Source organism: Ornithorhynchus anatinus, chromosome 5 (assembly GCF_004115215.2).
Source record: "Ornithorhynchus anatinus isolate Pmale09 chromosome 5, mOrnAna1.pri.v4, whole genome shotgun sequence".
In the NCBI taxonomy this organism is placed as follows: Eukaryota; Metazoa; Chordata; class Mammalia; order Monotremata; family Ornithorhynchidae; genus Ornithorhynchus; species Ornithorhynchus anatinus.
The window spans coordinates 72765255-72793236 of NC_041732.1; the positions used below are offsets into that span (position 1 = coordinate 72765255).

The window sequence follows — 27982 nt, forward strand, 5'->3', positions numbered from 1 at the left end:
GGAGAGGACAGGGGCAGAGATGTAGATCTGCATGTCATCCGCGTAGAGATGGTAGTCAAAGCCGTGAGAGCGAATGAGTTCACCGAGGGAGTGAGTGTAAATGGAGAACAGAAGAGGGCCAAGAACTGACCCTTGAGGAACTCCAAGGGGGAGGAGGCGCCAGCGAAGGAGACCGAGAATGACCGGCCAGAGAGGTAAGAGGAGAACCAGGAGAGGGCCGTGACAGACCACCCAGGAGTTTTGCAAACTCAATAACCTACCTTACCCAAGACCAAATGAAGTGGAGATGCGACTATTATCTGATTTATCTGATCAGTCTTGGTGGCCAAATTGGATATCTCAGACCTAGAGTGCATCAGGTTCTAAGCTCCTTGAGAACTGGGGTCATGTCTATTAATTACTGTACTTTTCCAAGCCCTTAGCACTCTTCCAAGCCCTTGGAAGCAGCATAGTCTATTGGAAAGAGAAAGGGCCTGAGATTTACAGTCATATTTATTGAGCACTTACTGTGTGCAGTGCACTGTACTAGGTGCTTGGGAGAGTACAATATAACAGACATTCCCTGCCCACAATGAGCTTACAGTCTAGAGGGAGAGACAGACATTAATATAAACATAAATAACCCAGAGGATCTGGGTTCTAATTCTGGCTCTGTCACTTGTGTGCTGGGTGATTTTGAGCAAGTCACTTAACTTCTCTGCCTCAGTTTCCTCATTTGTAAAATGGGGATTCAATACCTATTCTCCATCCTACCTAGACTGTGAGCCCCTTAGAGGACCTGATTATCTTGTATCTACCCCAGTGCTTGGTACATAGTTTAACAAAGACCACAATTATTATTAGCACTTGAGATGCTCCATAACTACTACTGATGGACTGGAAGAGTTTTTTTTTAATTTTGGCCTGAAATGAAGCAATTTAGCTATCTACATTGATCACATCAACTGGATAAATGCCGTATCTCCTCTTCAGAGAGCTGTGTCAGCTGACATCTGAAAGTCCATTCCCAATCCGTCAGGATGGGATTCTAATGACCGGAGCAGCAGAGCGCATCCACCTGCCTTCAGGGCACACTGTGACTGGGAATGCTCCGTCTTTCCTGGGGCAGGAGGTGATTGGCATCCAGAGAGCTGACGACCACTGCCCTTTGACCCTGGGCAGAGGCCGAATGAGGGTCCTGCAGTCCTGCCTAACCTAGGCCCCTTTAATGTGGTGGTGGTATGGAATAATTCATTCAATCATATTTATTGAGCACTTACTATGTGCGGAGCACTGTACTAAGTGCTTGGAAAGTACAATAATAATAATGATAGTAATGATGGTATTTGTTAAGCACTTACTATGTGCCAAGCACTGTTCTAAGCACTGGGGGAGATATAAGGTAACTAGGTTGTCCCATGTGGGGTTCACAGTCTTAATCTTCATTTTTACAGATGAGGGAACTGAGGCAGAGAGAAGTTAAGTGACTTGCCCAAAGTCACACAGCTGACAAGTGGCGGAGCTGGAATTAGAACCCACAACCCCTGCCTCCCAAGCCCTTGCTCTTAGATGTTGCACCCAAGCGCCCCCTGCCACTGTACCCATAAGGCCTCCTCCTGCTGCCACTGCCACTTCCTTCCACCTTGTGTTTCTGGGGTGATCAAAAGCACTCAGATCCTCCTCCCCGTGGGGGCCCCTTGAGGCCCAGACCCTGGAGCAGAGGCCCCCACTCTCTTTTGCCAATTCTGTTCCTCCCTTTCTGTCTAGTTGAGGGGAGTCATGTCAGAATGGCAGAGTGATACCTTTTGGGCTAGGAGTGAGAGCTGCTTATATAGGAATAAAAAGATGCTCTTGAGTGGTCCCCCAATGAGCATCAAAGAGTGATTGGTTCATGACCAATTTTCCAGAAACAGCCTGTGGCAAGTCCTTTTAAATCAACGGACCATGGTACCTACTTCTATAACAACAACAATAATAATGTATTTGTTAAGTGCTTACTATGTGCCAGGCACTGTACTAAACTCCGGGATGGATACAAGTAAATTGGGTTGGACACAGACCCTGTCCCATATGGGCCTCACAGTCTTAATCCCTGTTTCACAGATGAGGGAACTGATGCAGAGAAGTGAAGTGACTTGCCCAAGATCACACAGCAGACAAGTGGGGAAGCCGGGAATAGAACCCAAGTCCTTCTGACTCCCAGGCCTGTGTGCTATCCCCTATGTCATGCTGCTTCTTAATAGTTGTTACTATGTGTCAAACACTATATTATGCACTGGAATAGACACAGAATAATCAGGTCCCCCTTGGGGAGCACAGGCTCAGTAGAATAATTATGGTATTTAATAACTGTGGTATTTATTAAGCAATTACTATGTGCCAATCACTGTTCCAAGCACTGGGGGAGAAACAAGGTAATCAGGTTGGACACAGTCCCTGTTCCAAATGGGACTCACAGTCTTAATCCCCATTTTACAGATGAGATAACTGAGGCACAGAGAAGTTAACTGACTTTCCTAAGGCCACACAACAGATATTTGGTGGAGCCAGTAAAGAATCCACGTCCTCTGACTCTTTCCCACGCTCTTTCCACTAAGCCATGCTGGATACCGAATTCCCTTTTTGCAGATGAAGGAACTGAGGCATGGAGAAGTTAAGCGACACACCCAAGGTCACACATCAGGTAAGTGGTAGAGCTGAGATTAGAACCCACGTCCTCTGACTCCCAGGCCAATGCTTTTTCCATGAGGCCCCACCGCTTCCCTGAATCCCCCTTTCCCAAGAACTCTCAGTGCACTGGGTGGCATTTGGATATTTCAGGGAAAATAGAAGGCTTTCTCTACTTGATTTGATTTTGGAATGTTAAACTGACCCTGAGCCTTTCCACACTGAATTGAGAGTTAAATCCTAGAGCTGAAAGGGCGCTCAATAATACTACGGATTGATCGACTGATTGACCTCATGAATTTATCTGGTCCAGCCCCCTGCTTCCTGGCAGGTGAATACTTTAAAAAAAACACTTTTTAAAAACATCCCCAAAACTGGGGACTTAAGAGCCCCCTAGGAGTTACATTTTCTATTATTAAGGGGCTTTTCTTGTGAACTCCAGGGCATTTCTTAGTAATTAGGGTATTTATTAAATGTTTACACTGTGCTAAGTACTGTACAGTCCTTGTTCCCCATGGGGGTCACAATCCAAGAAGCAGAGAGAGCATGTATCTTAACTCCATTTTACAGATGAGGAAAATGAGACCCAGAGTGGCTAAGTCTTCTGCTTCCCCAGTCCCATGTTCTTTCCGCTGCCTCGCTACACACTAGGAGGGCGATTCCTCTTCTATTTGCATGGTCTCCTTTCAACCTGGGAAACGGTGTGGCCAACTGCAAAAAGCAGGGACCTGGGAGTCAGAGGACCTGGGTTCTAATCCTGGTTTTGCCACTTGCCTGCTGTATGACCTTGGACAAGCCACTTAACTTCTCTGGGCCTCAGTTCCCCCAACTGTAAAATGGGGATTCAATACCTGTTCTTCCACCTCCATAGATTGCGAGCCCCACGTGGGACAGGGACTGTGTCCGACCTGACTGATTTGGATCTTCCCCAGTGCTTTAACAACTTTCTTGTAGTTACAGCCTTTCCCATCTGCTTCCCTCTCCGATTTACCCATCCCTTGTTCGACCTGAAGACACCCTGAAATCACTGCATAAGTCATCGCACATGGTGAGAAATTCGCAGTCACATGGCTACATTGAGGAATGCTTAGATGATCTGTCACATAACTCCTTCCCGGAGGAGCCAGTTGGCTCACTGAAGCCCACATACTGTCAAGGATCTTGTGTGAAATTACACAACCACTAGAGTGAGGTTTTGTCTGACCCCCAGTGGGAGCCATATCTGCCATCTAATCTAGGCAAACCTGGGGATGGGAGAGGAGGAACGCCGAAGCCTCTCTAGTTCTATAACAGGAGGTAGACTCCTTTCTGAATTTCACTTGATGCCACCAAAGTGACTCCTACAGCAGTCTGGTTGGGTCCGCTGGAGAGTACATTATGGCTGCTCTCCTTGCCGTGGCGATCCATTCCCAGAATGGGAACCAAGAGAGTTGTCCCCATGCCCTTCTCTCCAGTATAGCAACACTGCCTCCTCCACCACTGTCTCCACGACCACCACAATAATAACGATGGTACTCGTTAAGCGCTTACTATGTGCCAAGTGCTGTTTTAAGTGCTGGGATTGAAACGAGGTAATTAGGTTGTCCCACGGGGGGCTCACAGTCTTAATCCCCATTTTATAGATGAGGTCACTGAGGCACAGAGGAGTTAAGTGACTTGGCCTCAGTCACACAGCTGACAAGTGGCGGAGCCGGGATTAGAATCCACGACCTCTGAGTCCCAAGCCCTGGCTCTTTCCACTAAGCCACGCTGTTTTTCCTCACCATCACTACCCACCGCTACCTCCATTGCCACCACCAACTCCGCGGTTACCACAATCATCACCATCACTATCACTGCCAACACCACCTTCTTGGCAACAACAACCATCATCGCCATTACTATCACCAGCTGGCAGCACCAGTGCCACCACCACCTCCAGAATCATCACTATCACAGCCACCACTACCATCACTGCAAAAGCGGTGTGGCTTAGTGGAAACAGCACGGGCTTGGGAGTCAGAGGTAGTGGGTTCAAATCCTGGCTCCGCCACTTGTCACTTGTGTGACTTTGGGCAAGTCACTTAACTTCTCTGTGCTTCAGTTACCTCAACTGTAAAATGGGGATTGAGACTGTGAGCCCTACACTAGACAACCTGATTACCTTGTATCTACCCCAGTGTTTAGAACAGTGCTTGGCACATAGTAAGCGCTTAATGAATACCATCATTTATTTTACCATCACCTCCACCACTTCCGGAGCCACCACGATCATCACCATCACTATCACCACCACTACCATCACCGGTATTGCCACGACCACCTCCCCCACCAAAGATCCCACCATCATCCCCATCACTATCACTGGAGCCACCACCTCCACCACCATCACCTCTGCTGCCACCATTCATTCAATCGTATTTATTGAGGGCTTACTGTGTGCCGAGCACTGTACTAAGCACTTGGAAGGTACAATTCGGCAACAAAGAGAGACGATCCCTGCCCACAAGGGGCTCACAGTCTACAATCATCACCATCACCACCACGGTGACCACTATCACTACCACTGCCGCTGCCATCACCACCATGGTGACCACAGTCGCCACCATCGCCACTCCCGAAACCCTATTAGGACAGAGAAAGCAGTGGGTATCTGCCTTTGGATTCCAGACCTGATAAACTTAACTTCCATCCTTCAAATAACGGCCAAATGCACCTCAGAAGTATGCCCTGATCCGGTATCATATCTCAACCAATCAATGGTATTTATTGAGTACCTACTGTGTGCAGAGCCGGTAGACACGATTCCCGCCCTCAAGGAACTTTCAATCTAGTGAAGGAGCTAAAAGCTAGTGGTCTGTTTAGCGGCTGATGAAAATGAAAAGGTCTCTCCCTGAGACAGCACCGTACACCTCCCTGTGGATGAGTCAAAAAGGAAGGAGAAGAGGTAGAGTATGAAAAAAAGTAAATCTTTCTTGCTCTTTCTACAGTGGTGAGGAGAGGATTTAAGAATTTAGGGCCCACTGCGTCCCCTTTTAGACTTTGAACCCCATACGGGATAGGAACTTTGTCTGATACAACTTCATTTTGTCTACCCCCGTGCTTAGCACAGTGCTTGGTCCATCGAAAGCACTCAACAAACAACACAATACTATTATTATTTCTGGGTCTCATTGTTAACAGAGACAGGTTAACAAGGAGGGGAGAGGATTTAAGATCAACAAAGGGTCTCATTGCTTTTCCTCCAAGAATCTACCAAACCCTAAAAATGCCCAAGTGTCGCTGCCTCCCAGGGCCATGGAACCAGCCCGGCAAACCTCCTACCAAGGATGAAACCTGAAGAAAGCCCCCGCCTCGCCCCTCGCTGCCCCCTACCTATACTTCATTCCTGGCTGCTTCGCGGCCGACTCCCGGTTGGCCGGGGCATTGTGCAGAGACAGGTGCCCCAGGCTCCGAGCCACCATAGCCACGGCCCGGAATCTGCTCCGACTGCCCAGGCTGGGGCTGCTGGCGTTGGGTCTGTTCAGCCGATCCTCCGCACTCCGGCTCTTGATGCTGTGCTCCGAGCAGACGAAGGAGACCTGCATGACCGACTCTTTTCTGCTCTTGCTTCAGTTCCCAGTTGAACTTAGTACTCAGGAGCACTTTATTATACTCCCAGTGCTGGTTCTTCCCCGGAGGAAGGAGTCTGAAGAGGAGGGTGAGGCCTTCTATGGCGTCCACTCCAGGGCAGGTGTTGTCCAAAGAACAGGGGGAAATCCCGCCTTGAATCTGCTGCTGCTGCTGCTGCCACCCACCAGTCTTCCAAACGGGAAAACTGAAATGTGCCCAACGCACACACCTCGCCCGAGAAAACTCGCAGGTCGAGCTAGCGGGGCCACCTCAGCCCAGTGAGTCACATTTTGTGAGGTCTGGATAGGTCCGGCCCCCTTCCTCAGGCAGCTCTGCCAAGTTCTGCGGGGGCTCCGGTCCAGCCGGCGACTGCCCCGATTTCCGCCTCTCCCAGCTGTGCTGTCTCTGCTGCAACTTCCCTTCGACAGGAGGCAAAAATCTCAACCGTCCGCCTCCTCCTTTAGGTGGAGAGAAACCCTCCAGCCTCCGGGGATGACGGGACGGGGACTCGCGGGACTGCGGGAGAAGCAGACGGCCACGGACTCGGACCAGGGGGCGGTTTGTGCTCTGCAGGGAAAAGGACCCTCCGTGGTTTCTTCTGATCCCGCTCCTCCTTCGGACGCCGGGGTGACTTTCCGAAGGAGAGGGGGCGCCTGCTCCCCAGACGCTGAGGCTTCGCTAAGTCAATTAGGTGGCCAGTGAGCTGAGCAGGAAGCATTTGGCAATTCATTATTAATGAATGGGAGATCCAGAGGGCTGCCTTTCTCTCCCTCTCTTTGACAGAGAGCAGTACAGACAGGCACTGGCTTCTGGGCATAGGGAGGGCCCAGCTGCTCTGCCCACTCCTGCGCTGGAGGAGAGACCGAGTGGCTGCCAGTCAGGACAAGGACCAGGATTGAGGGTTCAAGTTCCATGGACAGTGAAGGAGGCTGAGGATCAGGGGAGCAATATGACTCTTGGTTCTTAGTTTCTGCACCCGGGATTGATTTTTCCTAAGACTCCATTTTAAAGACAGTCCAAAAGGGGCTTGCCCCCAGTTGGGAATCTGGTTCTGAGGGACTGTGGGAGGAAGGTGGGCGGCAAAGGAAATGCTCAGTTTGAAAAAGCAACCCCAGTTCCCGGCCAGCTCCATCCTCTTAACTCCTTGTCCCTGCACAAATTCACTTTTCTTGGGCCTCTGGGGGAAGAAGCCGATTCCCCAGAAATGGAAGTAGAGCAAGCGAGGAGGAAAGGCTCCTACTCTAACCCAGCCCCACACTTAGTTCCTCTAATGCAACCTAGCCACTGTACCCCGATCTTTACTATCTTGCTGCCAACCCCTTGCCCACGTCCTGCCTCTGGCATGGAACTCCCTTCCCCTTCATAATCAACAGGCAATCGCTCTTCCCACCTTCAAAGCGTTATTAGAAGCACAACTCCTCCAAGAGGTCTTTCCCGACTAAGCCCTCATTTCCTCTCCTACCACTCCTTTCTGCATCACCCTTGCACTTGGATTTGCAATGTTTACTCACCCTACAATTAGCCCCACAGCACTTATGTATAAATCCATAATTAACGTGTATTAATGTCTCTAGACCATACGTTCAAGGTCAGAGAACATATCTACCAACTCTGATAGACTGTACTCTCCCAGATGCTTAGCTCAGTGTTCTACACACAGCAAGTGTTTAATAAGTATGATCGATTAATTGAATCTATATTTAGAAAGCAGGGATATTTGTTGTTCATCCCCCGGGTCCTCTGCCTCCCCTGAAAGTCAACAAGGATTTTGGTGTTGATTTCAGGAAGCCAATAATGAAAGCAGAAAGTCCCCATGTCTCCTCCAATGAATTTCTCTTCTCATAAATGAGGTCATCTCCTCGGGGGGTGGGGTTAAACTTGGGTCTGTTCTCATGTTAGCCACAAACAAGCTTGGTATGGGGGCTCTGGAGGCTTCCTGACAAAGCCCTCAGGGCAAGACCAGGCCCCGAGCAAGCCCAGACAATCTTTGGGGTCCACGCAGAGCCCCCAACCTTCTCTGAAGGGGGAAAGGAGGCTCCCCGAGAGCAGGGTCCAGACCTCCTCCCTGGGGGTTTGCTCATGCGCACCCCACCCCCAACCCCTGACCAGCTGTGGGTGTGGAACGACTGTCCGGCAGCCATGCTCCGGCTGGTCTGACTGATGCTCTCTTGACATCCGGGAGGGAAATTCTGTAAATTCAGCCCCTGGTCTCGGGCGTTTTTATCTCGGGAACCTGAGAGAGAGAGAGGCTCCAATGTGGATGCGCGCTCTAGGGGCATCGTTCCTGCCTCACCCACACACCCTTCAGCTGGGTGAAGCTTGTCCTTCGCAGAACGTCAGTCAGGCAGTCAACAGTATTCATTGAGCACTTGGTGTGTGCACAGCACTGTACCAAGCACTTAGGAGAGTACAATATAACAATAAACAGACACAAACCCTGCCCACAAAGGGCTTACAGTTTAGAGGGGGAGACAGACGTTAATGTAAATAAATTACGCATATGGACATAAGTGCTGGGGGACCTTCTGGTGAGAATCTGGGGCTCCAGACAATCCTCGAGGGACAGGGTGGGGAGGGGGAATCAGAATGGGAGCAATCCTAAGCTCCAGAAACAGATCATGGTTAGGGACCCTGCCAAAGGCAAAATCGCTTTTGTATGAAGACCTCTCTTAGGTTGTACAGTGCCCCTCCAGCATGTCCATACCCTCACCCCTCCAGTCCTCTAGACTGCAAGCTCCTTGTGGGCAGGGATATATCTACCAACTCTGTTGTACTGTAGTTTCCCAAGCACTTAGTGTAAGGCTCTGCACACAGTAAGGGCTCAGTAAATATGATCTATTGATTGCTATTAAAGCCTTGGGATGGTGTTCTTTGAGGGGAGTGTTTGGCTGCATAACCCATTTGGGGGCACAAATCTGCCTGTGGCAAGCATTTCTGCTAAACCTGAACCTCATACTGATAAGCACGGTGTTGTCCCCACTAGGAGTGTCCCCCACAGCCCCCTTCTAGACTGTAAGCCTGGTGCGGGCAGGGACTGTCTTTATTGCTGAATTGAACTTTCCAAGCACTTAGTACAGTGCTCTGAACACAGTAAGTGCTCAATAAATACGATTGAATGAATGGAGTCTTGGGACCCCCCGCCTGTGGTCCTCCCGTCCCCCTGGGCACCCTGGGATCAGCATATCTGCTTGTCTGAGAGACATGCCGGCAGGCCCAGTGCAATCCCAAGGGTCCAGGCAGGCTGGCAGCAAGGGGACTATTTCGGGCAACGGTGCCAGTTGGGAGGTTTCTGAGCTAATTGGGAGGCACACAGTATGAATGGCATTTATTGAGAACCGAGGCATTGCCCCACAAACTTGAGAAAAAACAGAAGCAAAACACCTATTCCCTATCCATAAGGCAGTTGCAACGTAATGGGGGAGACGGACATAAAAACACTTACAGACAGTGGGGTGGCTCTCTCGGCAAAGCATCCAGTTCTGTCCAAGATCAATCTGCTGAATCCTACCCTTTCCAGTATGAGATGCAACTCCAAGTGCTACTGGCAAACCCTGCTCTTCCTTCCAAAGCCCCCACAGCCCTCTGGTAGGGTTAACTGGCCTAGAGGACTGTAAGGCCCAATAAACTTGTTCCAGGCAGGTATAGCTCCATGTCATCTTGAAGGGAACTCAGGATTTGTTGTGCTGTGTGCTCAGCTCTGTCCACACCAGAGGAGCCACTTGCCCCAGTGGAAAGAGCATGGGTCTGAGAGTCAAAAGATTCTAATCACAGCTCTGCCACTGGACTGCTGTGTGACCTTGGGCAATTCCCTTAACTTCTCTGGGCCTCAGTTTTCTTATCTGTAAAACAGGGATTCAATGCCTGATCCTCCTCCTACTTAGACTGCGAACACCCATGGGACAGGGACAGTGTTCTACCTGATTAACTTGTAGATATTCAAGGCTTAGAACTGTGTCTGAAACATAGTAAGCACTTAATACCCCAATAATATCATAACAATAACCCCGAGGCATCCACATAAGAAGATTTGAGGCAGCTTCAGGGAAAGACCATCAGAGCTCAAAAATAATGTTCACCAAACCCAGGTTAACTGGAACCCACCTTAAAAAATTCTCCACCACTCCCAGAAGACTGTTCTGGAAGTATCAAGGTTCTCTAAGTGTTCTTTCTGCTATGGATTAAATGGTCTAATAGTCCAATAAAAAAGGATCACTGAGGCAGTACGGCATAGTGGATAGAGCACGGGACCGGGAGTCAGAAGGTCATGGGTTCTAATCCTGGCTCCGCCACCTGCCTGCAGTGTGACCTTGGGCAAATCACTTTACTTCTCTGGGCCTCAGTTATTTCATCTGTAAAATGGGGATTGAGAATGTGGGACAGGGGCTGTGTCCAACCCAATTTGCTTGTAACCACCTCAACGCTTAGTACAGTGCCTCGCATATAGTAAGCGCTTAATAAATACCATTATTATTATTAGTTCTGAATTGAGCAGACATGTGACGAGAATGACTACAGAGGGAAGACTCCTGTCTTCCAAAAATCAGACTCCCAGGGTACTAGGGGAGAACTTTCTCTTTTTATTATGTTGACTATCAAAATGATAGTAATAATGATGACATTATCAGTAAGCATCACCTATTGTGCTAAGCACTGTGCTACATGTTGCAGAAGTACAAGATTAACGGAGAAGACACGGTCCCTGTCCTGTGTGATGCTCACAATCTAAAAAGGTACAAAGAGCAGGTATCCCATTCCCATTTTACAGATGAGGAAACTAAGACCTAGACAGGTTCAACCTAGAAAGGTTCAGTGACATGCCACAGCAAAGGGGCAAAGCCGGGACAACAACCCAGATGGGGAGAGGCAGGGTCGTTTGACCCTTGAATCCCATGCTCTTTTCCTCCAGGTTACGCTACCCCACTAGACTGTAAACTCCTTGAGGCCAGGGAGTTTGTCTACTGATAGTACAGTGCTCTGCACATAGTAAGCACTCAATAAATACAACTGATGAGCTGTCTTCTGTTAAAACTCAGGGCCTGGAAGCACACTGGCTGCAGGGGAATCTCGTGGCTGACATAATTAGATTAGGAGAGAAGCAACATGGCCATGAGAAGCAGTGTGTCCTAGTGGAAAGAGTTTGGGCCTGGGAATCAGAGGACTTGGGTTCTAATCCCAGGTCTGCCATGTCTGCTGTGTGATCTTGGGCCTTAGTTATCTTATCTGTAAAATGGGGATAATAATAATAATAATAATGTTGGTATTTATTAAGCGCTTACTATGTGCCGAGCACTGTTCTAAGCGCTGGGGTAGACACAGGGGAATCAGGTTGTCCCACGTGGGGCTCACAGTCTTAATCCCCATTTTACAGATGAGGGAACTGAGGCACAGAGAAGTGAAGTGACTTGCCCACAGTCACACAGCCGACAAGTGGCAGAGCTGGGATTCGAACTCATGAGCCCTGACTCCAAAGCCCGTGCTCTTTCCACTGAGCCACGCTGCTTCCCCATAATGGGGATAAATTTGCACCCCATGTGGGACCTGGACAGTGTCCAACATGATTCTCTTGTATGTACCCCAGTGTTTAGTATACTGCCTGCCACATAGTAAGCACTTAAATACCATTTAAAAAAAGGTAGTTTGTGCAGATGTGGATCTATGTGCATTTCAGCCTTATATTACAAAGCACCACAACTGTACCTCAGAATGAAATCCAAAGCCTTAATCCTCGGATATTGCTTGTAGTAATAAAATCCTTTAATCCAGATAGGTTGGGCCCTGCAATCCAGCTCAGATAACCCCATTCTAGGATTTCAGCTTCTAAATCTGTCACGGTTCCACAGGAAATTTGAAGATTCTATCCATAGGGTAGATAGAGTTCCCTCCTTTCCCTCTGCTCCTCCCCCTCTCTCTTCCCCTCAGCACTGTGCTCATTTGCTCATTTGTATATATTTTTATTACCTATTTATTTTGTTAATGAGATGTACATCCCCTTGATTCAATTTATTGCTATTGTTTTTGGTCTGTTTCCCCCATTAGAGGGTAAGCCCTTCAATGGGCAGGGATTGTCTCTATCTGTTGCCGAATTGCACATTCCAAGTGCTTAGTACAGTGCTCTGCACATAGTAAGCGCTCAATAAATACTATTGAATGAAAGATCCCCTCTTTAGGATGCAGGGAAACCCAGCAGCTTTCTTCTTCAAACACATCATATAACTGGAAAGGAAGCTCACTGAGGCTTTCTCCAGGAAGGGAAATGTCTGCAGAAATTTAGGTGGGTCTGAATTAGCTGTTGGTGGCAGGTGACCCCCTGATGGTTTTTGAGAGAGAATCGCTTTTGCACAGTCCACGAAAATCACCGGGCACCTTTTCTGGCTGCCTCTGGCCATTTGGGGTGAGCACTGATCAGTCAGCAATAGTTAAGAGGGAAAGATGAGTTGCTTTTGCTGTAGTGGTGATGGTTTGCCTGGAACCATCCACAGCCACCCAGCTTTTCAGTGCCCGGTGACGGGCAGCAAGAGATGGTGCTTGACAATCTGTGAACAGTAAGCTCAGTTCTGAGGGATTCTCAGTTCTGAGAGATTCCAGTCTAAATGCTCAGTATAGTGCTCTGCACACAGTATGCCCTCAAAAAATAGCCTTGAATGATTAAGGTCTGAATTTCAAAGAGCATTTCCAAAAGTAAATGTCCCCAGTTTCCGACAACCAGCACTTCTGTTCTTCTATAGGACAATGAAACCCCAAATCCTGTAGGCTGGAATTCCTGAGAAAAGGATAGAATTCACCTCCCTAAAAATGACCAGATTTAAGAACTGAAGGCAAAACTTGGACTTTTTCCAGTAAATTTTAAATAATAATTGTGGTATTTGGTGAATGCTTACTATGTGCCAAGTGCTGTTCTAAGTGCAGGGGTAGATACAAAACTATTAAATCAAGGAAGAACAGGTACTGAATCCCCATTTTACAGATGAGGAAACTGAGGCCCGGAGAGGGCAGACTTCTCTGAGATTACACAGCTGGCCAGCAGTGGACCTAGGATAAGAATCCGCGTCCTGTGACTTCCAGACTCAAGGTCTTTGCCACCAGACTACCTGTTCCCTCATTTGTAACCCAACCTATGCAATGGACCTGAATCTTCCAATGCAAAGGACTGGAAGGGGCCTTGAATGCTTGAAGAATGCAGCAGTCTCTTTACTCATTTATACATGAGTGCACACATAGGCTTGCACAGAGATGTGTTTGGAGAGAGAGAGAGAGAGAGAGAAAGAGAGAGAGAGAGAGAGAGAATGAGATTGAAAGACAACACTACCAAAGGTCCTTTCCTCTGCCAGATTTCCCAGAATCAGCAGGGCCAATTGCTTCAATAATTTACAGTGGTAATTACTTGCCCTGCTCCGTACACACTCTTCAGTTCAAGTCTCAGAAGCCCAGGATTATAAAAAGCGAGGTGGTGGGTGAAGATTAGGGGGCCTGCAGGCGTCGACAGAGGTGGGCAGCCCGGCAAATAACTGGTACGGTCTAGGCACTAGCTTTTCACCAAGGAAGCCGTCTGACCTACCCTCTTGGGATATTTCAAATAAAGTAGTGTACAGTGCTTAGCACTCAGTAAGTGCTCAATAAGTATCACTGATTGACTGCTTGTTTGGGAATGTGCTAAGTGAAAACCAGGACCTAAACTCTCACTCTGCCTCCACCTCATCTCTCATCATCAAATCCTTGCTCATACCCCCCCCAACCCCTGCCTGGAGCTCCTTCCCCCTTCGAATCTAACAGACCACGACTCTCCCCATCTCCACAGTCTTACTAAAATAGTATCTCCTCCAGGAAGTCTTGTAAGACTAACTTCTCATCTCCTCACCCTATTCATTCATTCATTCAATTCAATCATATTTATTGAGTGATTACTGTGTGCAGAGCAGTGTACCAAGAGGTTGGAAAGTACAATTCGGCAACAGATAGAGACAATCCCTATCCAACAACAGGCTCATAGTCTAGAAGGGAGGAGACAGACAACAAAACAAATAGACATGCATCAAAAACATCAAAATAGATAAATAGAATTATAGATATATACACCTCCTCTGCACTTGAGTCCTCATCCCCTAAGCACGAAGGTGATCAGCCCACCCCAACAGCAATTACATACACAGCTTAGATCTGGCTGCTTCCCCTACTTGCCATTTATTTTAATGGCTGTCTCTCATGCTAGATCAACTTCTTGATGGCAGGGATTGTAGCTACTTACTCTATTGTGCTCCCCCAAACACTTAATACAGAGATCTGCACATAGCAAGGCCTCAATAAATGCAATCGAACGGTAGTGCAATTACCACTCTGGAGGATAATCTATTTGAAATTCACTCCAGCTCAAATAAATTATATTGATATTATCCCTAATTATTTACAGTATCCATTTGCACTCCCTTCTGCATTACCCTGACTTGCTCCTTTTACTCTTCCCAGCTCCAAAGCACTTCTGTACATATCTGTAATTTTATTTATCACTTTGCTCTTCCTCCCTCCCCACAAAGCACTATGTACATATCTGTAATTTTATTTATTTGTATTGATGTCTGTCTCCCCTACTCTACCCTATGAGCTCATTGTGGGCAGGGAATGTCACTGCTTAATGTTGTGCTTTCCCAAGCCCTTAGTACAGTGCTCTGCACACAGTAAGCACTCAATAATACAACTGAATGAATTTACTATGTGCCAAACATGATGGTAGCTATAGGATAATCACATCAGACATAACTCCTATCCAACAGCACAGAACTCACAATCTAAGTGCTAAGGAGAGCAAGTGTCTTAATCCCTTTTTTCAAGGAGGAAACCAAGCCCCAGAGAGATTAAGTGACTTACCTAAGGTCAGCCAGCAGGCCACAGCAGACCTAGGACTAATCACCACCTTAGAATGCAGTTTTAGACTGAATTTGATGTTCCATTTTAAAGGAAGGGTTTCCTGGAGAGCAAAATGATGGAGGGGGTGGGGATGGGTGGGAAGTTGAGTGTGGAACCATTACTGATCTATTGAAAATAAGGTTCAGTTTAAGGCTGCAGCTGTGGATGTTTGCCTTTGATCACCAGTAGTCTTCTGGACCAGTCTCTTGCCTCTAGTGCTCTGTGCTGTGGCTGAGATGAAATTGCTGGTACTTCCTGAGCTTGATTGGGGAGAAACCTGGACCCAATTAAAATGGGACCAATCAGGGGAGAGGTTGTCCCCAATTAAACTTGCAGCACTGTGATGCCACAATGTACCTAATCAGGCCATAGCTGAATTGGAATTCTCTACTGGACCCTGTTCTCGGGGCCTCCTCCCCCTCCCCCAGCAGGAGTGGTGAGACTCACAATTCAAGTGGCTCCCTTTAAGTTGACAGCCTCACTCCTGACAGAAAAAACCCTTCAGCACATTTGCATCTTAAGTCTGGAAGACAGGGAATGTTAAGGGAGATATTAAGAAAGTGACAGTGAAGTCATCTTCCCTCTGAAAGAACTTTTGTTTGGCTTGTGATTCAAGATGGAATGGTGGAAACAGTGTAGTTCTGGGAGTCAGGGGTGCCAGGCCCTAGTCCCAGCTTCACCAGGGCCTCCTGTGTGACCTTAGAAAATTCACTTAACCTCTCTGGACTTCACAATTTTCTCCTCTGTTAAATGGGGGTAAGAGCACTTGCCTCTTCCTTCCTCCCAGCAATGATATGAGGGATAGTGAATGTACGATATTATTCCTCCAGCCATTCAGTCTTCTCCTCATAAAAGCAATAATAATAATAATGGTACTTGTTAAGTACTTACTATGTGCCAAGCACTGTTCTAAGCGCTGGGGTAGATACAAGGTAACCAGGTTGCCCCATGTGGAGCTCGGCCTTAATCCCATTTTACAGATGAGGTAATTGAGGCACAGATAAGTGAAGTGACTTGCTCAAAGTCACACAGCTGACAAGGTATGGAGCGGGGAATAGAACCCACAACCCCTAACTCCCAAGCCCATGCTGTTTCCACTAAGCCACATTGACATTTTACTCATCACTGAGAACTACTTTTATTAGGAAAAGGACAGACTTTATTTCCGTTGGTTCTAAAGGGGCCCATAAGAAAAGCAGCAGTTGGAACAAACAAACCTACTTCTCAAAACCACGTCAATGAGCTATTTATGGGTCCTTACTGTTCCTCTTCATCAATAAGTAAGTCTGTAGCCATACTGAATGGGGCACTGTTCACCTCTTTTCTATCCTGAGCACAGAAAGTACAAGAAAGACATTGTCCCGATGGGTCAACCCTCCTGGAAGCCCTGGACTGACTTGATACCCTGAGTTTCCAAGGACCAGGTGGGCAGCCCAGGGAACAGTGGGCTGGATGCTTTTGGGACCTCAGAGAGGTCTAAGTGAGGGATGGGCCCTGAGCTCCTCAGCTTTGGTCTGCTGCCCATTCAAGCTGCCCATCCCTCTACCTTGGAATTGGCACCCTGGACCATCACCTCATGATGTTGGGGGGAGATGAGATCTAGTTACATCTCCAGTCAACCCTCAATTATCCACCATGAGGACCATCCAGGGCCCTTCCTTCCTGCTGCCTGCCTGTGGGGCCAGTTGCTGCCTCATTCATTCAATCAACAGTATTTATGGAGCATCTGTTGTGTATAGAGCACTGTTCCAAGGGCTTGGAAGAGCAGGGAATGTGTCTGTTATATTGTTGTGCTGTAGTCTCCCAGGTGCTCTGCACACAGTAAGAGTTCAATAATACAATTGATCGATTGATTATGTTTGAGTAAGGAGTTTTCAGCCTAAAGGGGATGGGGAAGGACGACCAACAGGCAGAAGCAATTCACAAACACTGGTTATGGATAGTAAAAATATGGGACAATAGAGAGCTCATCCAAGTTTCAGAATCCGTGTAATCGCTGCAGTGTGTAAACCCAAGGGCTCGGACCGGCTTTTGGGTGGGCTTGGCCTGGAAAGGTGGAGCTTAATCTGGGAAAGCCTCATCCCTCCAGGCCACTGTGGGCAGGAGGGACAAAAGGAGCTGAGTAGAAAAGTTGCTCATTTGGCCACATGCTACTCCCCTTAGGTGGAGGAGAAGGGTGAAACCAGGGCCGAAATAAGAGCGAGGCATTCCTAGGTTCGGACGTATTATCCCTCACCCAGAACGGTGAGAAGCACTGACTGTTCTCTGAAAGAGAGCAATTTTGGCTGATGGTGGCAATGCAGGTTGGAGTTTAGGTGGTTCCCCCTTCCCCTAACGCCCAGGTGTGGCATAGTGAAGCAGCAGGCCTTCGGGCCGGCTTCCAGCACTGGTGATGTCAGAGCCAGCCTCTGTGCCAATCAGAAATAGCAACCGTAATAATGAGAACAATAAGCAGCTGAATTATTCATTCTCTCAGCCAACTTGTAGTCTAGAGACTCAGGCCAGGGCTCTCAGTCCTTATGGGGAAGAGGATCACTTTATCTCAAATGGAACTCAGTTCTGCCTCCTCTAGCCCCGTGTAAATCGGGCAGAGCCCAAGAGGAGAACCGGGCACCAGGCTAGCCTGAGCTGTTCCTGAGGAATAAGAATAGCAGTAAGAAGTACTTAGTGCAGATCACACAGCTGACATGTGGCAAAGCCGGAATTAGAACCCAGGTCTTCTGTCTCCCAGGCCCGTGCTCTTTCTGGTAGGCCACACTGCTTCCCAATGGTCATGTGTCTTGCTGCTGTTGCTCTCTCTCTCTCCATAGCTTAGAACAATGCTTTGCACTCAGTAGGCGCTCAAGAACTACCAATGATGGATTGATTAATTGGTTGGTTGACTTTGCACTCTGCCAACTGGTGAAGGGGAAGGGTAAAGTCAGGACAGTCACGGTGCCAGGCCCACTGCTTTCAATAGGGTGGAATTTCTCTTCAGCGGGCAGCCAACGTTGGAGCTCAGAGCGACGTGGGGGTGGGAAACGCAGACGTCTGCGGGACCGGATTGGCTGAACCACTCACGCCCCTCCCCAGAGATGGTCTCTGCAGCGAGAGCCCCTTCGAGAACAAAACTCCAGGAGCTAAATAAATTACCATTACATAACTTCATCTCGCCCACAGGCAGGCTTTTGAGAAAACTAGATCCCTATAAATAGATGCAAATAAAAATATGAAGCTTGCTGCAGGGAGAGAGAAGGGGGGGAAAGGAGGAAGCAGGATTCCACCCCATTTCACAGGCTCTAAAGCAGTATCACCAGCTGTTTCAGCAGTACCCCTACCTCCTGCCCCTTCTAGAGGGAATGTGCCTACCAACTCTAGTATTGTCCTCTCCCAGGAGCAAACTCACTGTGGGCAGGGAATGTGTCTGTTTATTGTTGTTGTGTACTCTCCCAAGTGCTTAGTACAGTACTCTGCACACAGTAAGCACTCAATAAATATGAATGAATGAATAACCTCCAGACCAGGCCAAGCTGCCTGGCTCTGAGCCTGCTGGCATGCATCCCATAATGCCAACCTTGTGGGGCCCTGACCTGGCTGAATGGGTTGCTTAACATCTTTGGGATGCATTGGATCACGAGCCAGGAACCTCCACCGCTGAGAGACATGGGAGGGGTTTAAAACGCAACCCACGGAGAAGTGCAGAGGGCAGGAACATCAGGTCGATCGTCTCACTCACATAGGGTTGGGGGCACCCAGATTTGCTCTCACTCCTCTTCTCAACCCTTGCTCCTTCCACAAGTATACAGGGTGATGACTGTTGCAAATGGGACTGCTACTTCCTATAATAATAATTATTATGGTATTTGTTAAGTGCTTACTGTCAGGCATTGTACTAAGTCCTGGGGTGGATACAAGCTAATCTGGTTAGACACAGTCGATGTCCCACTTGGGGCTCACAGTCTGTTTTACAAAGGAGGTTACTGAGGCACAGAGAAGTGAAGTGACTTGCCCAAGGTCACACAGCAGACAAGTGGCAGAGAGAGGATTAGAATCCATGACCTTCTGACTCCCAGTCTGTGCTCTATTCACGATGCCATGCTGCTTCTCTATGCCATGCTGCTGCTGCTAATAATAATAATAATGATAGTGGTATTTGTTAAGCACTTACTCTGTGACAAACGCTGTAGTGAGAGCTGGGGGCAGATACGAGATAATCAGGTTGAACATGGTCCCTGTCCCACATGGGGCTCATAGTTGAAGTAGGAGGGAGAACAGGTACTGAATCCTGTTTTACAGCTGAGGAAATTGAGGTCCAGAGAAGTGAAGTGACTTGCCCAAGGTCACCCAGCAGACAAGTGATGGGGCCGGAATTAGAACCAAGGTCCTTCTGACTCTTAGGCCCGTGCTCTATCCACTAGGTCATGCTACTTCTGTTCACTAAACCATTAAAGTTAGTGGCCCACATTGTTGCCGCCTTAGGAGGGGGCTGGTGTCATGTCAGGAACAAGTCCGTTCTTGGTCCCAGGGAAGGGCAGCCCAATGCCCATTTGGACTTCCCAGTCCAGATGGCTCAGTGTCCAAGACCCCTGCCCAAAGGCCCATGCCAATTTTGCCCTTTTGGACAAGGATGGGAGAGAGAAAGAAGAAAGACTGGGTGACTCGGGCTTGGGAGTCAGAGGTCATGGGTTTGACTCCGGACTCTGCCCCTTGTCAGCTGTGTGACTATGGGCAAGTCACTTCACTTCTCTGTGCCTCAGTTCCCTCATCTGTAAAATGGGGATGAAGACTGTAAGCCTCATGTGGGACAACCTCATTCCCCTGTATCTACCCCAGCGCTTAGAACAGTGCTCTGCACGTAGTAAGCGCTTAACAAATACCAACATTATTATTATTAAGGGAAACCTCCTATTGAGGAATAATCTTTCAAAGGGAGTGTGGCAAACACTGAGAAGCTGGGCACACTGCCCCTGCTTCCTGACAATGACCTTGGAGTGGGCAACTCAGTTGTGACCCTTTCTTCTCACTATCATTTCCTCCTCCCAGCTTTTCCATTTAACAAGAAGCAGCTCTCCTACTGAATGGAGTTGAAGCTGAAGAGACATTTCAAACCTTCTCTCAAGTGTTCAAAATACTGGAGAGGCAGAGAGAAAAAGAGACTGTCCCTTGGAGAAAGGGTCCACGTGAGAAAGTGTTCCTCTGCCTACTTTGATTTTTTTAATTGTATTTTATTCATATATTTACCTGAGCTATTCATTCAGATGTTTTACCCCACTATGTCTGTACCGCTTCCTGCTTTATCCTCATTCTTCCTGCTTTCTCTAGCTGTGAATCATTTTTGTCTTTCTCCCCCAGTAGATTGTAAGCTCCTTGAAGTCAGGGAACATCCATTTTGCTACTTTTGTACTCTCCTAAAGGCTGAAAACTGTGCCTAGCACTCAGTAAGCACTCAATAAATATCACTGATTGATTGATCCAAAAGAAACATATGGCCGAAGTGAATTTAAGGAACTCTACAGGCCCAGCCCTGTTTCAAGGCAGACAAGCTGTAATGTATCCTAAGCACTCCACCCACTCCTCCCCTCAACACTTAGGTACATATCTTTAAACTCACTTGCTCTCCACTCCCTACAATTTATTTTAGTGTCTGTCTCCCCCCCCCCCCCCCCCCCCCCCGTTAGATTGTAAGCTCCTTGAAAGCCGGGATCGTATCTACTAACTCGACTGCACTTTCCCAAGAGCTTAGTAAAATAAATACTGACTGTTCAGTGTACAGTGCAGAAATTCACCTGTCTACTTTTGGAGCTCGGAAGAGATGGAGATGTGACCACCATCCTTGGTTGCCCTGTGTTCAATCCTCCTTTACTGCCAAAAATTCTTCCTCCAAAAGAGAGAGGTAAGGAAAATGTATAGCTAGTGATCAAGGAGGCTTAATGGTCAGGGCTTCCTCTAGCTCCCTGTCTGAGGATTCAACCTTTAGAAGGATCAGAAGACTTAGTCCTCCTTGGAGCTGTAGAAACAGCTCACCATCAGTGAACTGTTATTTTCACTGCTGCTATTTTAAATTTGCTTATTTTAGCTTGTTCTCTCTCTCTCTCTCTCTCCCTCCTCCTCCTTTTAGACTGGAAGCTTCCTGTGTGCCAGCCCGTCAAACGGCAGGGACTGTCTCTATCTGTTGCCGACTTGTTCATCCCAAGCGCTTAGTACAGTGCTCTGCACATAGTAAGCGCTCAATAAATACTATTGAATGAATGAATGAATGAATGCTAGGGACCACATGTGTATCAAGGTCCACAGAGCCTTCCCCGAGCTCCTTTCAGGGTTCTGGACACTGTATGCACTGACCCTGCGTTTGACATTTCAGACCGAAGGGCCGACGACATGTCGGAAGTCTCCCTTCTGGTAGGGGGCCATGGGTTTAAGAATGCTAGTGGGGCCAAGAGAACATGACACAAAAGATGCATTTCCTCAAGAGCAAGACATACAAAGAGCTCAAAACTCACTGGCCAGAATTCACCACATACACTCAAAGTTTTTGGCAGGTAAAGCCGCCTGGAGTCTGAGAGTTCCGTCCCAGGTGCTGATCCTGCACCACCCGGAATCCAGCCCCAGCATGAGGTCCCAAAGACTTTGACTCTCCCAAATAATAATAATAATATTAATTATGGTATTTTTTAAAGTGTTTACTATGTGCTGGGCACTGTTCTAAGCATTGAGGTAGATACGAAATAATAGGGTTGGACAGAGTCCCTGTTCCACACAGGTCTCACAGTCTTAATCCCCATTTTACTGATGAGGGAACTGAGGCACAATAGTTAAGTGACTTGCCCAAGGTCACACAGCAGACAAGTGGCGGAGCCGGGATTAGAACCCATGACCTTCTGACTCCCAAACCTATGATCTATCCACTAAGCCATGCTGCTTCCCATCTGCCACCTGGGCCCGCCTGTCAGACACCACTTTCCATAACAATGACTGCAGTCAAAAAAGAGATTCGCCTTTCGTTCCCTAGGTATTAACACTGCTTCGGTCCAGATAATAGTAATAACAATAATCATAGGATTTGTTAAGTGCTTACTATGTGTCAAACACTGTTCTAAATGCTGGAGTACATTCAGCTAATCAGGTTGGACACAGTCCCTGTCCCACATGGGGCTCACAGTTTTCATCCCTATTTTACAGATCCCTATTTTAATTGAGGCACAGAGAAGTAATAATAATAATAATTGTGGCATCTGTTAAGCGCTTACTATGTGCCAGGCACTGTACTAAGTGTTGGGATGCATACCAGCAAATCAGATTGGACACAGTCCCTGTCCCACATGGGGCTCACAGTCTCAATCCCCATTTGCAGATGAGGGAACTGAGGCACAGAGAAGTAACGTGACTTGCCCAAGGTCACACAGCAGACAGGTGGGGGAGCCAGGGTTAGAACCCAGATGTTTTTGACTCCCAGGCCTGTTCCCGCTACCCCATCGAATTACAGAGTAAACTCTTCAGCTAATTTATATTGAGACTTGATTCTTCATTCTATTTATTTGCTATTGTCTTAATGAGATGTTCATCCCTTTGAATCTATTTATTGCTATTGTTCTTGTCTGGCTGTCTCCCCCGATTAGACTGTAAGCCCGTCATAGGGCAGGGACTGTCTCTATCTGTTAGCGATTTGTTCATTCCAAGCACATAGTACAGTGCTTTGCACATAGTAAGCGCTCAATAAATACTATTGAATGAATGAATGGCTTTGTAGCAACAGTTAAGTCATTCCAGCCTAGGACCCCTAAGTCATGGAAAATATTGGCCCCAACCCCAATATGTACCTCTCAAAGAGCCACGTGGGCTTTGCATAGATGGCCCAGTGAGAAGAGGGCTGAGGAGTAATCAAACAATCAATTGGTGGTATTTATTATGATTATTCTTATTATTATGAATAATAATAGTAATAATCATGATGATGGTATTTGTTAAGCACTCACTACGTGCCAAGCTCTGTTCTAAGCACAGGGGTAGATGCAAAGTAATCAAGTCGTCCCTCATGGGGCTCACAGTTTTAATCCCCATTTTACAGATGAGGTACAGAGAAGTTAAGTGGCTTGCCCAAGGTCACACCAGTGGCGGAGCTGGGAATAGAACCCTTGTCCTTCTGACTCCCAAGCCTGTGCTCTTTCCACTAAGCCACACTGCTTCTCATTTACTGAGCACTTACTGTGTGCAGAGCACCATTTTAAGCACTTGGGAAAAAACAATTCAGCAGAGGCTTTTTTTATGGTAGTTAAGCGCTTACTATGTGTCAAACGCTGTTCTAAGTGCTGGGGTAGATACAAGTGAATTAGATCAGACACAGTCCCTGTCCCACATGGAGCTCACAGTTTAAGTAGGAGAACAGGTATCCCCATTTTACATTTGAGGAAAGTGGGGCACAGAGAAGTTAGGTGGCTTTCCTAAGGTCATACAGCAAGCAATTGGCAGAGCTGGGATTAGAACCCAGGTCCTCTGACTCCCAGGTCCGTGCTCTTTCCACTAAGCCACACCGCTGCTCAGCACTGGTAGATTCTTTACTGGCAAGGAGCTTATAGTCTAGAGAGAAGATGATAATAATGTTATTTGTTAAGCGCTTACTAAGTGCAGAGCACTGTTCTAAGAGCTGGGGTAGATACAGGGGAATGAGGTTGTCCCACATGAGGCTCACAGTCTTCATCCCCATTTTACAGATGAAGGAACTGAGGCACAGAGAAGTGAAGTGACTTGCCCACAGTCACACAGCTGACAAGTGGCAGAGCCGTGATTTCAACCCATGAACTCTGACTCCCAAGCCCGGGCTCTTTCCACTGAGCCACGCTGCTTCTACATGGAGGATATGGCTACGGGGACATTTTTCAAGAAGCCTCTGGGCAGAGGGCAGAGCTGGGCTGGTCTCCAGTGTTACGGCAGCAGAATATTAAATGCCAATAGACGCTGTACACAAAGGAGTCGAAACCCGGCTTGCCATCCACAACCCAGCCCTGCTTTCCTATCCAACAGGCATTCCAACCTGCTGGAGAGGGAGCCCCTTGTATACTTGTACTTGAGAAGCAGCGTGGCTCAGTGGAAAGAGCATGGGCTTTGGAGTCAGGGCTCATGAGTTCGAATCCCAGCTCTGCCACTTGTCGGCTGTGTGACTGTGGGCAAGTCACTTAACTTCTCTGTGCCTCAGTTCCCTCATCTGTAAAATGGGGCTTAAGACTGTGAGCCCCATGTGGGACAACCTGATTCCCCTATGTCTACCCCAGCGCTTAGAACAGTGCTCGGCACATAGTAAGCGCTTAACAAATACCAACATTATTATTACACCAAAATTTGTCAGTGAGAATTTTGCTTTCCCTGCACTTCCAAGAGCACTGAGAAGCAGCGTGGCTCAATGCAAAGAGCCCGGGCTTGGGAGTTAGAAGTCATGGGTTCTAATCCTAGCTCTGCCACTGTGTGACTTTGGGCAAGTCACTTCACTTCTCTGGGCCTCACTTACCTCATCTGTAAAATGGGGATTAAGACTGTGAGCCCCATGTGGGACAACCTGATTACCTTGTATCCCCCCAGCACTTAGAACATTGCTTGGCACATTGTAAGAGCTTAACAAATGCCATCATTATTTATTATTATTATTTTAGGGGGCCATCAGAGGACAATGAACGTTGCTAGTCGGCAAACAAAAAAGGTACATCATTTAGAAACAGCATTCATTCATGAAAATACATTTTTTTAAGCAACGAAACCTCCCTCCCACCAATATATGCTCATGACAATGATCTTATTTGCTCTTTCTCCATATTTCGCCAGACAAGACGGTCAGAAATTATTCTCCCCGATTTCCACATGAAAAAAGCGAGGGGCAGAGAGGTTAAGGGATTCGACTGAAGTCACATCACAGTGAGTTGGCAGAGCAGGCTCTAGGATATGGGATTGTCCACTCCCTACCGTACAATTTTCCCACTAGACCGTGTCTGGCTTGTGCAGACACTCGCCTGCTTCCAACAGAGGCTCTGGTGATATGAGACCCGTGGGCTGCCTTCAAGGCACCCTGACCACCCCCGTGACCTCCTGCCCCCCAATATCGGCCCGGCCTCGCCCCTCTCTCCCTGCCCACGCCCCCACCGCCCGGGGGGAAATGCGCCCCTTACCGATACTTCATGCCGGTCCTCCTAGCGGTGCCGTTGTCCAAGGAGAGCCCGTGCATGCGGAGGAAGTCCTCCATGTTCCTGGCCTGGGCGGCCACCCGCACCTCACGCATCCGCTGCAGCTCCACCACATCGGTCTGGCGGACGGGCTGCAGGGCCCAGTCCGAGTGATACCTACTGCTTACGCTCCTCAGACTGTCGCTGTACGTCATGGACAGCATGATGCCACCTGGCCCGGCGGAGCTGGGGCGTTCAGAGGCAAAGCGCCGGCTGAAGATCGACCACGGAAAATACCGACACCCCCAACCGCTGGCTGTTCCAGGTGGCAGGAGAGGCCTTGGGCGGGGACCCTTCCTTAGGAGGCAGCTTCTCCAGGGGCTCACCCACCCACCACAGAGGACCGGCTCCTTGTCCACCTCCCGCCGGTCGAGCCTGCCTTCAGGAATGACTCGCTGGACTCCTCCGCTGGCCCAAGTGGACGGGGAAAGCGGAAGCTGGGCTCTGGGAGGCTGCAACCAAGCGGAACCCGGGTGTCCCGATTAAATTGTGGGTGTGGGGGGCATGCAAGGTGCCGGGCGCAGCAGCTCAGGCCTCCAGAAGGATGGAAGCTGCACTGGCTTCCAAATAGGGACGGGTGCCAGGGACCCTCTGGTGGCTCGCACTGGGTTTCTGGGTTGGCTCAGAGCGTCAGGCAGGTAAAGGAATTTTCATAGGTAGAAAGCTCACGCTGCCCTGGGGACGCCAGCCAGGGCGGGAGATGGAGGTCACTGTCTCCGCTACGGAAACAGTCTAAGCCCAGCTGTGCCGGCGGTGAAACTTTTGCCGCCGACACCGTGAGATGTCCAAGTTTTTCAGCTCCCCAATTTGAAACCGTCCAGAAGAAAGCCAGTGGTCTGGAGCAAGCTGGGACCGAGCATGGCCTGACTAAGGACACTGTACTAGACTATGGAATTCATCCCTTGTAGGTGTCGAGAGCCTTTATTTTTTGAATGTGCTCTCACATCACTTTTCTCATTTTATGCTCCTTGGGGGATAGGAGGAGACTGAGTCCCAGAGGTGTTAAGTGACTTGCCCAGGGTCACTTAACCTAGCAGGCCAGGGTCAGAGATGGGACCAGAACCTGAATCCCCTAACTACCAGTCCCATGCTCTTTCCACTAGGCCGTGCTGCCTCTCTCCAGATATAACTGGGAAGCAGGGTGGCCTAGTGGAAAGAGCACGGGCCTGGAACTCAGGGGAACTGGATCCTAATCCTGGTTCTTCCCCTTGTCTGTTATGTGACCTTGGGCTGCTGACTTCACTTCTCTTTGCCTATTTCCTCATCTGTAAAATGGGGACTCACTACCTATTCTCCTTCCCACTTAGATTGTGAGCCCTATGTAGGAGAGGAACTGTGTTCAACCTGATCATCTTGAATCATCATCCCCTCCTTCACCTCCCCTCCACTAAGCCCGCTTTCCCCCCTTTCCCTCTGCTCCTCCCTCTCCCTTCCCCTCCCCTCAGCACTGTGCTCATTTGCATATATTTTTATAACCCTATTTATTTTGTTAAACATAACAAAAAATATATGTACATATATATGTACTTTCATTCATTCATTCAATAGTATTTATTGAGTGCTTACTATGTGCAGAGCACTGTACTAAGCGCTTGGGATGAACAAGTCGGCACATTCCCTTGATTCTATTTATTGCTATTGTTTTTGTCTGTCTCCCCGGATTAGACTGTAAGCCCGTCAATGGGCAGGGATTATCTCTATCTGTTGCTGAATTGTACATTCCAAGCGCTTAGCACAGTGCTCTGCACATAGTAAGCGCTCAATAAATACTATTGAATGAATGAATCTACAGTGTTCGACACATTAGTAGGAATTTAGCAAACACCATCATCATTATGTAACTATAGCCTACCACCTCGGATAGGCCTTTGCCCAGTGCAATCTGGCTCTTTCATCCTATCTCCTCCAACTAATCCCACTGGCTCTGGTTCTTTTCCTTTCTTTTTTTATGGTATTTATGTGCTTACTATGTGTCAGGCACTGTACTAAGTGCTGGGGTAGATACAATCTAATCAGGTTGGACCCAGCCCATGTCCCCCATGGGGCTCATGGTCGTAATCCCTCTAGTCTGTATCCCCATTTTACAGATGAGGTAACTGAGGCACAGAGAAGCGAAGTGACCTGCCCAAGGTTACAGGGCAGACAAGGGGCAGAGGTGAGATTAGAACCCAGGTCCTTTGACTCCTAGGCCCATGCTCTTTCCACTAGGCCACGCTGCTTCTTGGAGTCCTGCTGGAAAGTAGAAGCTTTGCTAACCAGCTTTTTCCTGTTTTACAAAAGGACAGTTGGCTGGGAGTTGGGTGGTTACCAGCTTTGGCCTTAGGCTGGGTATTTTTTTAGCCCTCTCAGCACATGCAGCTGACCCTAGAGAGAGGAACTGGGTTCAAGGTATTACTCTTCACTCCCTGAGACACGGGTCACAGCCCCCATCTCTCAACATCCTTGAAAGATCATCTCTCAAAAACAAAATTGCAGTCCTCCCAGGCTGGAGAGCCGCAGATTTCCATACCATGATTAGTTTTCTGCGGATTCCTGTTAAGCTTAAATGAATTCAATGGTCAATAGTGTTTTTTGGGTTCCCACTGTATGCAAAAGCACTGTACTAAGCACTTAGGAGAGTACAATAGAATTAGTGGACTTCATCCCTGCCCCCTAATTTACAA

At 48.1% G+C, this 27982-nt stretch overlaps 1 protein-coding gene across 7 annotated transcripts in view; it reads right to left on the reverse strand.

Annotated features, from left to right (window-relative positions):
* Positions 1-27982, reverse strand: part of KCNAB2 (potassium voltage-gated channel subfamily A regulatory beta subunit 2) — a 157240-nt gene that overhangs the window by 47849 nt on the left and 81409 nt on the right. For 2 of the 7 annotated variants that reach the window (XM_029066327.1, XM_029066334.1), the window contains exon 1: positions 25266-25498. The exons of 3 other annotated variants lie outside the window; for them this stretch is intronic. In XM_029066327.1, coding sequence (XP_028922160.1) covers positions 25266-25483 — 218 coding nt within the window. In that variant the 5' untranslated portion in view covers positions 25484-25498. Of the gene's footprint in view, positions 1-6000; positions 6228-15096; positions 15398-25265; positions 25499-27982 lie in introns of those variants that run through there. 2 more of the 7 variants (XM_029066333.2, XM_029066328.1) reach the window with 2 other exon arrangements.